This window comes from Cornus florida, unplaced genomic scaffold (genome assembly GCF_030987335.1).
Source record: "Cornus florida cultivar Cherokee Brave unplaced genomic scaffold, ASM3098733v1 CherokeeBrave_3.0.0_Hap2_Chr02, whole genome shotgun sequence".
In the NCBI taxonomy this organism is placed as follows: Eukaryota; Viridiplantae; Streptophyta; class Magnoliopsida; order Cornales; family Cornaceae; genus Cornus; species Cornus florida.
Window position 1 is genome coordinate 27,404,512 of NW_026775572.1, and position 11,852 is coordinate 27,416,363.

General features: G+C 34.1%; 2 protein-coding genes across 2 annotated transcripts; one reads left to right on the top strand and one right to left on the bottom strand.

Moving 5' to 3' along the window:
- The first annotated feature begins 1,331 nt into the window (after positions 1-1,331).
- LOC132294435 (ras-related protein RABA2a) lies at positions 1,332-3,656 on the top strand. Its single transcript, XM_059792295.1, has 2 exons — positions 1,332-1,612; positions 2,823-3,656. The coding sequence occupies exons 1-2, from the start codon at positions 1,448-1,450 to the stop codon at positions 3,303-3,305; spliced, it is 648 nt and encodes a 215-aa protein (XP_059648278.1). The 5' UTR covers positions 1,332-1,447; the 3' UTR covers positions 3,306-3,656.
- Positions 3,657-6,169: 2,513 nt separating this feature from the next.
- Positions 6,170-11,363, bottom strand: LOC132294436 (ras-related protein RABD1). The gene is made up of 8 exons (XM_059792296.1): positions 11,204-11,363; positions 11,024-11,096; positions 10,838-10,885; positions 10,639-10,686; positions 9,429-9,500; positions 8,548-8,703; positions 7,151-7,254; positions 6,170-6,436 (listed from the first exon to the last, which is right to left on the bottom strand). The coding sequence occupies exons 1-8, from the start codon at positions 11,215-11,217 to the stop codon at positions 6,346-6,348; spliced, it is 606 nt and encodes a 201-aa protein (XP_059648279.1). The 5' UTR covers positions 11,218-11,363; the 3' UTR covers positions 6,170-6,345.
- Positions 11,364-11,852: the final 489 nt, after the last annotated feature.

An 11,852-nucleotide genomic window follows, 5' to 3' on the forward strand; every position in this document is an offset into this window, starting at 1 on the left:
GCTCTGTGTTTGGAAATAAAATATTTTTTTAATTTTCTAGTGTTTCTCCTAAAATATTTAGGAAGAAAAAAAAATATTAAAATTTAACAAAATTAATTTATCTATAAATTTTCGACAAGTTATTTTATATGTCCCGCCCGATGAACTCGACCTCAATCTCGACGTAAACCTTTATCAAATATATATATATATATTTTACGTCAAAACAAACAGGAAGGTTACTTTTTTTTTTTTTCCCTACTTCTTAAGATTCTTCCTTTTGCTACTTTCTTTTCTACTTCTTAATTTTACTACTTGATTTGAACAATCTATTTTTGTCATATTAATTTTTTATTTTTTATTACCACTATGCCCCCTAACCCTAAGTTGAAATCAACATGTACATGATTTTAAAATTTGAAAAAACTGCATGATAAATACACATGTAGAATCTCGTCACTCAAAACTTAAAAGGGATTAAACAACACCAACCAACAAAGAACAATGGATTAATTCATACTGTTCTTAGTTCATGCCTTATTTCATCACAATCAACATATATTGGTGACTTTTCTTGAAACATGTTCTCTTATATATGTCATATTTTAATGAATTAAATTTGTCAACCTCTTTTAAAGTCCATTTATTATTTGTTTGAACCATCATGCCAGCTTGATGCCTCGTATTTGTTTTATTTTTGTCTTGTTTTTTGAAGGCTTTGTTAATTTGTTTGTATTTTCTCAATTGTATTAATATTATAATAAATATTAAAGGACTAGTCAAATGTAGACCCTCGTGATTATAGATATTAATTCTTTAGATATTAAAAAATCAGCTCATTGAATTAACATTCCATCTTGATTTTAGTTTATGAATCTACGCTTCCAAAATTAAAGTCAAAAGAGGAAGCATCAAAATGATATTTTTATTTACTTCGTAGTAAAGCACTGTTCATATATATATATATATATATATATATTTCTTTCTAAAATAATATTTTAAATAAATTATTCAAATTTTCAAACTTGCAATACTTTTTACTAAACATGCTTTCATGTTTGTGTTTCTAAAAGCAGAAGCAATGTTTCTGCTTCGGATTGATGCAAAAGCATAAAATAACATTGATTATCAAACGGCACAATTTTTTTAAAAAAATTATAATTAGGAATCTAGGACTGTAAATTGCAATATATATGTGTATACACGCATCACACTCTTATTATTGTTGAAAAAGGTTTTCATAAATAGCAAATTCAAAATTTAAAAATCCCAAAATATCCGGGGTACTTTTGGACATCCCATACCATAATCCAAGGGGGTACTTTGGACATCAAATTTCTGTTCAGCCCATTATACACCATCATTTTTTATCTAGAGAGAGAGAGTTACGCGTCTATTTTGTATCTATATATTTTTCTCCTCCAGCGACCGATCCCGAAGGGCGTGTTTGTGTGTGTGGTGTTCAGAAATGGCGAGGAGACCGGATGAGGAATACGATTACTTGTTCAAGGTCGTTTTAATCGGCGATTCGGGCGTCGGAAAATCCAACCTACTCTCCCGATTCACCAGAAACGAGTTCTGCTTGGAGTCCAAATCCACCATCGGCGTCGAATTCGCCACCCGCACCCTCCAGGTCACTATCTTTCTCTCTATCTCAAACTTTCTCTCTCTATAAGTAACTTTCCCGTCATTTTCTCCATTGTTGTGATCTTTGTCATTCTTCATTGTTGTAATCGAACTGTGCATAGATGATAGATCTTTCTGTTTACTCACTGTCTTTTTACTTTCTCTCTCTAGAATTTCGCTTCTCGATCTCTGTTTCACTTGTTGGATTTGAATTTCGGCATCACTTTTTTTTATAGTAGATTTCAGATTTTCGTTTAAAAATTGTAAATTTTCATTTGATTTCATTATCTTGAGTTGTGTATTATAGATCTGGATTTACTATCAACACACACATGTGTGTATATATAAATGTCATGTATTGTGGTTGATCTGTTTTCTTGAAGTACTACTACATTATTGTGTCTGGCCGAAAAGTTTTGTGCTCTTATTTATTTATTATTTTTTGAAGTTGATGCAAACAAATGATTGATTTATAAATAAATCTAAATACTGGTCTTAATGAAATTGCAGCATACTTTGCTTAATTTTACACTAACTAACTAGCCCCATTTTTTTTTGTTGAGACATTATTACATAGGTACCACTACATGGTCTGGGCGAATCACATGCGGCCACAGTTGCATACATGACCGCATGTGATTGGCCGGGACTATGTAGTTTCAGAACATGTAAAAATTTCTCCTTGGGAAATTTTTGGCTGTTGTAAAGGTGTTTGGGCAACCTGTAGAAAAATGATTATATCATAATTTGGTTTACTAAGCATTCAAATTTTGAATTTAGTTTGCAATGCTTGTAGGGAATAAATTGTCGTAAATATTACTTCTTGTGTTGAATGATTCAAGAGGTTGTTAATTTGCATCACATCTTAGGAAATGATAAAGTAAATAGCGACTTGAACCTACAACTGTCATTGTTGATATGAAGATATCTGCCTGTTGACACTCCAGTTAATGCATCCCTTTTCCTACCAAGTAAATTGGCTACTGCTTTCAATGTGCAGTTGAAATTACTGTCCTTAATATCTGAACCACATTTCTTGAATTGTGGTAGTTTTTTTCACGAGTCACGACTGCTCATGTGTATAAGGATTTATGCCGCCTTTCATTTATTTTATAGGTGCTTCCATAGTGAAGGTATGAAATTTGCTTAACAAGTGACTCTAAGTGTTTTCAGGCGTCTGCTTGAATACTTTTTGTTGATTACTTTTATTTGTTCAGGTTGAAGGAAGAACCGTGAAGGCTCAGATTTGGGACACAGCAGGGCAGGAGCGGTACAGAGCAATAACCAGTGCCTATTATAGGGGTGCGTTGGGAGCTCTTCTGGTTTATGACACAACAAAACCGACAACTTTTGAAAATGTTAGCCGGTGGTTGAAGGAGCTGAGGGACCATGCAGACTCCAACATTGTGATCATGCTCATCGGAAACAAGACTGATTTGAAGCACCTCAGAGCGGTTGCTACAGAGGATGCTCAAGGCTTTGCTGAGAAAGAAGGCCTTTCATTCATTGAAACTTCAGCATTGGAGGCAACAAATGTTGAGAAGGCTTTCCAGACTATTCTTTCAGAGATATATCGGATAATTAGTAAGAAGTCGCTTTCTTCAGACGAGCCAGCACCTGCTAGCATAAAAGAGGGTAAGACTCTTGTTGTTGGAGGACCAGAGACGAACACGAAGAAGCCTTGCTGCTCTTCTTCTTAAAGATTATTCATTTCAATTTTCGTCCATACGGTCATCTCTTCTCCTTACTTCTGTTTTTGTTTGTTTTGTCATTGTTTTCTATTTTGTTTATTTTTTTCTTTGGATCTGTTGGTTTGTATCTCCTCCTATTTCTATGTTATATCAAACTTAGTTCGGCATTTTTTTGTTGGGATGGTTAAGTTAAGCCTTCATTTGTAGATGTATTTGCGTGCAATATATTCTAGGTTTCATTGTATGAGCAAAAGAAGATTGAGGGTACAATTGTATGGTGCAATTTGAAGTGCAACCGGAGTTTGTATCCATTTTAATTGGAGATTTCTATTGAATTAGAAGTGCAATTTACTGTGTTTTTGTTTTGGTGTGAACTATTTTTGTGGTAAAATGAAATTTACATGCTGATTGGTGTTCAGATCAAGTTATGAAGATATTTTTTCAGAAAAAAATTGTTATATTAGGATACTTCTGACCCCAATTTTTAAGGATTCCAAACCCAGGTTCATCCCATTACAATTTTCCACTATATACAATATACATCCTAGTCTCTTTGCATTTGGGAGTGCAAGGAATTTTGGAATTGTATAAACTAAATTTCCTCTAATTCTAAAGTAGTAAAGTTTAGAGAGGGTGGAAGGCAATATTTGCCCTAGTTTACTTGTTTTGATCAAATCCAGGCAATTTTAGCCCTAGTTTACTTGCTAGTTAAGAAGGGGCCATTAACAAAACGTGAACGGCTGTAACAAGCTAAAGAAATGCTTGGCTTAAACCCTAGATCTATTATGTCTAAGGTTTTGGAGATGGTGATGTATGTAGGATTTTGTATAGATCAATGTCGAAGAGGTGCACAGTAAGTGAACATTGGGTGAGTAAAATAATTTGTCAAATTCAAATCGGCAATTCATTTTTATTTAAAAAGGGTTAAAACATCATTTTAAATATTTTATACAATCAAGAACAAGAAGAATTCGTAGGAGTCAATTGGAATATGCCATTAGAAGTACTAATACCTTTGGTTCTTTCTTTTTAATCTGCCTTGACCGTATTACTCCAGATACCGAGAGGAGAGGTATCTGAAATAGAAGAGAGGTACAAGATGTTGTCCTGTACTTTTCAGTGCTTTGCAAAACCATTTTGCGTTGGAAAACACCTTATTTCAAAGATGCAACACCATTCCTTCACACCCTTGATGTAAAAATAAGCAACTGTGCTGCAAGTTCAGAAGTAGGGATGTTGCATACTTGATGTAAAATGTTTTATTTATTTATTTATTTACACGTTTACTTTTGCCCGTGTTTGAGTTCGAACCCTTTCCCCTACTGTACTAGAGATTCTCTTTTTGAGGATGGAGAGGTTATACCATTGGACTAGAGATCATTTGGTAAGGCGTTGCACTTTCAAGATCTTTACAGAGTAGGATCTGCTTCTGTTGTGACATTTAAGATTTCATTTCTTCTAGTTGCTTTACTCCGGGGGAAACTCTTGTCCAGGGGAGAACACTGTCCATGAACACATTGGACCTTGAGAATAGATTCTTATATGCTAAGCAGAAATGTACAAGAAAATGTTAATGGGCCAACGTCTAATGGTCTTACTGTCCTGTTTTCTTTTGATTGTGTGTTTTGTAGTGCCTGCATGTGTGCGCGCGCGTTTTTTAGTCCGTGTGTGTGTGTGTAACAACTTTTTTTCATGGAAATGATTAACTGAGGGGCCTCAAAACATATTGAGAGTTGGAAGATGAAGAGAGCCAGAACTAACTAAAGAAGTTGCAGACTACTTTCTTTAAATGCAAAATCTAGCAATCTTCATATAATAACAAGGGCTGCGATACAGAACCTTTGGACTAATCGGACTTCATTTATGTGAGGGAGGATGACGTCATTAATTATGATAATGTCATTCACTCACATAAAATAGTCGACTCCTTGTCATTTTACTTTTTGGAAGGGCTTTTTCCTGAAAGCACCAAAATAGTTATGTAAACAATAACATACCTGAAAGGCAGCTCCAAATACATGGATAACCTAACTTCCACTGATTAACAAAAAATGCCGCATGCCATATGTATAGATGAAAACTATCCTCCGCCATCCACCATTAAAGATGGTTTTGTCTCTAGTTTCTACAATTCAATACAGTCGGCGGCGGCAGCCATTTCATAATCCTGATTGTTCAACATCGTATTGATTTCTATCAGAGGGTAAATAAAACGTCGGACACCCTGGAGCCAGTTCCATATTATTTGTTCCTAAACCTCAGAAGAACTTGATTTGTTGAAGCAGCATCACCAATGGATCTTTGCTTTGAAGAAAAAGAAATTGAAGATAACAGCATCACTGTTGAGCTCATAGGAAAAACTTACTACTTCGCACCAGTACAAGAATTTCGCACTGCTCCAAATTATGTATACTCTAACAAACATGCATCACTCTAGTTACAAATTATTTTGTTGCACCCGATCCAACCATAGCAGTTCATATTCTCACAACTTCAACATATTATTTCATCCCCCTCTCCTTTGGGGCAACCACCAAGAAAAGACTAATAATTAAGCCAGACAACTGCTTATACTTCAAGTGTCCAAAAGATGCATCATTCTATCCTAATTTCCTCTTTCAATCTTTTGCTACTCATTTATTGATCTTCTATTTGGTCGCTGAATTGCGGACAAATATAGAACCAAAAATGAATTTATGCGGATGGTGGTTTTCCTAAGCATTAAAAACTAGGGTTGGGGGCTTACTGATGTTCCACATTCCCATTTTGTAAGCAATCAAACTCAGGTGAATTATGCCACATTAGTTGCATGCCGACAAAGAGAATGACACAACCCATATATTGGGACCCCTCAAAGATAATCTGGAATGCCATTTTGTGATAGTTAAGAACTCTTTTTTCATATAAACAGGAAAGGGAAACTGCAGATAAAGAGGCTAGAGTTGGAAACATAATTATGTGAAAATCCACATAAACTAATTTAGTCAAATGATGTTTTACTACGTTGCTTACCATCCTTAAAAAAGAACTGAAAATACAATAGCAGTAGTTAACCACAGCAGTTGCTCTTTTGCTGGATCGGCTGTCCCTGCATTTGAACATGGCCTGTTGACTTGTTATCACTTGGCTGGTTACCCATTCTGCAGAATTATTAAACAATAGAACAAAATTAAAGAACTACTAAAATTTAGTTTTAATACACAAAGATCAGAGTCAAGGGCGACTGAAAAGAAACAAAATTAATCTGGGATACTACTGATTACAGGCCCAGACTAAGCAAAGACCATCAATAATGTCAGAAGGTGTTGGTGTACCAAGAGCTGTAGCCTAGTGGTACTTCCTCACCTTCCAAAGTAGAAGGTCGAGGGTTCAAGTCCCCTTCGGGGTAAAGTCGGCGTGTGAGTAAGTTTCTTGCCAAGGTGGATAAAAAGGTGTTGGCTGTGCCAGTTGCATACAAGATAATCATAAAAGAAATTAGGAAACCTGAGAAGAGGAGTAGAATAGTTCATCAAGTCATGGTTCATTTAACTTTGGGATTCTAAAGTCTGAGCAAATAACACAATGAACCTATGTAGAAAGCATTGAAATTTTATAATGATTCCATTTCACTTGCCTTCACAACTTGAGGCTTCTATGATATCATTTGCCTATCTTGTTAGAGTAGTTTTTAGGGCCACTATTTAGTATTTGAAGTAAAATTAGAAACCTTAGAGAGGTTATGCTAAGAATATCTGAGAAGATTGGGGAAGTTCCCGATTTTCAACCAAGAAGCAACTATTAGCATGTGTGAATTGGTAAAAGACCATATTATATGGAACAATAGAAACATGGAAAAATTTCATTAGTGGCTTTACTTCTTCTTTATCTCGCCAGCCATGGTTAAGAAAGCCTGCTCCACATTAATGGAGTCTTTTGCACTAGTCTCGAGGAAAGGTATCCCAAGCTCATCTGCGTATGCCTGCAGTTCATTCACATTCAGGACGATGGAATCAAATTAGACCGGAATAAGGAGTATGATGTGCTTGTGTGTGTGTGAGAGAGAGATTGGTATGTCCTCAAGTTTACTGACATAGCAACTAATAGGCATCTGCCACTAGATTGTCATTGTATTAAATCAGCACAAAATATCTCCCCAAGAAAGTAATGAAAAAAGTTTTATCATTTTCACTTGCAAATAAGTTTATCGCAAACATCATCTTATGCCTAATGACCAACAGACATAACTACCCAGATACAAACAACATCTTAAAAGCCATGAAGGGCATACGATCAGACAAGCCTGAGATGCAAAATATGAAAACTTTTACTTCTCAAGTAGGAAGCTCTTTGAGTCTTGAGGCTTTTATGCACGTGAGTAAAATTAAGGAACTTATCAAAAGAAATAAAATAAAAAATCCTTTCGTGATTCTATCTATTAGTTAAGGGGAAAAAATTTATTCATATCTTAAGCAGTTAATTTTTTCAAATTTTTGGAAGCTTTTTGCAACTTCAAGTATATCCAAAAAGGATGTTGAGGGATTTGCAGATAATTCTCTGCAACTTTTCCAATCAACCATAGCAGCATAAAGGAAAAACTTCCAAACTGAATTACCACAAAAAAACCAACCCTAAAAGATGTTTGAGGTAATGACATCATCTAAATTTATAATGCCAGTACTTATTCAAGTGTGAGAACAGAAGGTAAGCACCACTATACTAAAATGTAATGCGGAAAGCAAATCTATAAGACAACAATAAAACAGCAAAGTCATGACAAATTAGCAACCAAATTAGGAGGAAACCTGTTAACTTCAAACATATTATATGTCCCCTTTTATACAGAAAACACATATATTGAATTTTACACTTCTTCTTCAATTTGAATTTATCTTAGCTTTTTAATATACATATTCAATTCCATTCCAAATTATTGGTTCAATTTTATATTTTACTTTTTATTACACTTAAGACAGGATAAACAGAGTAAACTGACACTAGAGAGCTGAAAGCAAGAATTAGCTGTCCAACTAACCACTAAGCATGCAATCAATTTGATGAAATGTACACATTAACATACATATAGAAATCTGGAGAAAAAAAAATATAAACTTGGATTATGATATTACTGGAACATTTGGCTACATTGTCCATAGAGATACTAATTAAGGATAAAAATTCCCCAGAGTTTGAACATAATTGTGGAGCAGAAACTCGGTATCAAATAATAAAATAAATGAAGCTATATTAGTTTAGAAAAATAAAGCAGCTTTACCTTTGCTGTTTGTGTGTCCACGACCTTGTTTTCAACTAAATCACATTTATTCCCAACTAAAAGCTTGCATACAGTGTCATTTGCATATCTATCAATCTCATTCAACCATTGCTTAACATTGTTGAAGCTCTCCATCTCAGTGACATCATAGACAATCTGTTGCAAATCTCAGTTCATGTAAAATTCTTTGTAAGCTCAAATGAAAAAGGGTACTTGGAATCATCATCATAAGCTTTATTGCCACTACCAACATTATATAAAAGAAAGTGAGTTCCATAAGTAGTGACTTCCTTTGACCCAAGTAGACGATAGAAGTTATTTAACTTGGGTAGAGTTCCAACTTGTGAAGCCTAGACTAGAAAACCGCATATAATTTTTTTTTTTTTTTTGATCAGGTAAGTAACTCACAAGCACTTCACCCACATCGGGGCTCAAACCCCTCCCCTCCTCTTTGAGAATGGGGTGGTTATACCATTGCGCTTGAGGCCCTTTGGTAGAAAACTACATATAATGAACCCTGATATGAATACCTTTCTTTTGATAGATAAAACAGAGTGCTGACATGAATAATCGATAAGCATTCAAGCTTGTTAAATAGTATAAGCAAAGGGAACATGAAGTGAAAGGATTTTTGGGTTCAGTAAAATGCTGTCAAGCTGGTCATCTGAATATAAACAGACGAAAAATAAGTAAATAAGCTACACTCGGAGTAGTTGATAAGTGATAAGCATGCATAATTGCATTTGGAAGCAGTAAATTGCATGTAAGCCAGCATAGACTTTGTTTCTTATCCAATGCAATGATAAAATCACTATAAACAAAGGACCAGATATTTATTAATATCAAAGAAAATTCTGGATATAGAATACAATATTTCTTACGATGATCCCATGTGCTCCACGGTAATAACTGCTAGTTATAGTACGGAACCGCTCCTGTCCAGCAGTATCCCACTAAACAAATAGACAATAAGACATAACATCAATACTCAATAAAGCTTTTTCACACTATTAGTGATACACAGTTATTATCCTGCCAACATTCTCCACCATAAAAATGCAACCATAAAAGAGAAACAAGGGCAAAAGTATAATTGTAGAATTCAAACGTTTTCTCCGAAGTAATTAATTCTGAGTTGACTCTGAAATTAGGCCACATGACTGACACAGGTAACAAGTGACTATATCAATGATCTTCATTCTCATCAATTGCAAGCTGCATTAAAGACTTAACAAGGAATCCTATTTTCATCTTTGTGTAACACAATACGATTTTAACAGAAAAACAAAGAAAGTAGGTCTCTATTTTCTATAAAACTTGCTACTTAAGGAACTCAGTTCCACCAGACAAACGACAGATAGAAAAATTCATCAGTTGCAAGAGAAATTTGACATTCTTATTCAAGGAACATGGTAACTTCGGTTCAAGCTATCAGTTCCACCAGACAAATGACAGATAGAAAAATCCATCAGTTGCAAGAGAAATTTGACATACTTATTCAATTTTCTAAGAGGATTTGCACATAAGAACAGGGTTCACATATTTTTAATTCAACTGAGTTTTGCTATGCCCTTTTGCATACCGAGAAATTTACAGGGAGAAGTCGTAGTCAATAATTGGACGCAATTGGTTTGATTAGATATAATATGATTTTTCAATAGTCCATGAATTTACGGAGATTAAAAAAATAAAAAATAAAATGAACCTTCATAAATCATTACCGTCTTACTTGAATTGACAAATGTTAACATTTTAGTGTCCGTTAGTCCCACCAGGAATTTTGTTTGAAAATATTTGACGAAAATAACAATATTTTTAAAGCTCCATTTACATAATTGGACAATTCATCATAAAGCTAAACTCTCTCCAATTAACAAAAGGTGATTATTTTTTTTCCACAGCAGTTAGTTGAGAACAAATACAGTTGCACCTAAACATTAAACAATTTTTTTTTGCACTATTAATTTAACATACCCAAGACCCAAAAGAGCCAACAGTAGTAAAACTTCACCAAATATGAAGACAAAAGAAAAGAAACCCTCAACCAAAGTCTGCATAACTTTATACAACATATATGGAGTCTTTACTCACAATCTGCAGCTTGATTGTCTTTCCCTCCAGCTCTACAGTCCTAATTTTCTGAAGATCACCAGAAAGTTCAAATATCTTAATTAAAAACCTAAACATGTGAAAGATAACCTAAGAACAGAATGCACAATATATATATATATATATATATATATAAATATGTATATATATATAGAGAGAGAAAATATAAAGAGAGACTCACGAAATCAACCCCGATTGTACTGATGTAACTATCGACATATGAATCGTCCTTAAATTAACAAACAATACAAAAAAATTACCAAAAATGCTCATTCCTGAAAAGTTAACTACAACATTTAATAATCCAAAGAGGAAAAGAATTAAATATAAAAATGCGTGTGTAGTGTGTGAGAGAGAGAGAACTCACAGCAAACCTAAGAAGAATACACGATTTTCCGACGGAGGAGTCTCCGATTAACAAAAGCTTGAACAAATAATCGCTATATGCAAAAAAGGTAAAAGATTAAAATATAAAAATAAAAATAAAAATAAAGAAGAAAATGATAACGAAATGCGTTGCAGAGAGAGAGAGGAGAGAGAATCATACTATTCGTTGCTCATTGTTTCTGGTCGAAAATGATATTTTCGGAGAAGTCCTTTTTATCCGTGGAGCTTTCCTTTCGAGGCTCTGGCGACTGGTGAGTGAAAGAGATTTGTTTGTCAATAAGAGAAGAGAGAGAGAGAGAGAGAGAGAGAGAGAGAGAAGGAAAAGTGCTTCCCCACTTGACCAAGGCACTTTCTCTCTCTACGTGTTTGTATAATTATATATTAGTACATGGTAAAAATTATCCTTCATTACTGTACTATATGATCATCTCGAGGCTCAACATAAATCTTATCTGGAACTTATTTGAGAAATATGTTAATAATTCACACACACACACACACACACACACACACACGCAAAGTTGCATACAATATACTTTTGGAAAAAAAGACAACACAATTATTATTATTATTATACTCCGTACTATTTTTGAGTTAAAAGAAAGGGATAATTACTAATACATGAACGTTATTCTAAAATGAAAATAAAGTGTCGATTTTTTTTAAAATGATTGACCTAGAGAATATTTCTCTAAAATGGATTCCACTTTATGCTTTATATCACAAAAGAACTTATAATACTAAAATGACCCAACGTAATATGTTAATAGAACAAAAGTCTTAGATTATAGAAAGGTTTTTGGAACAAA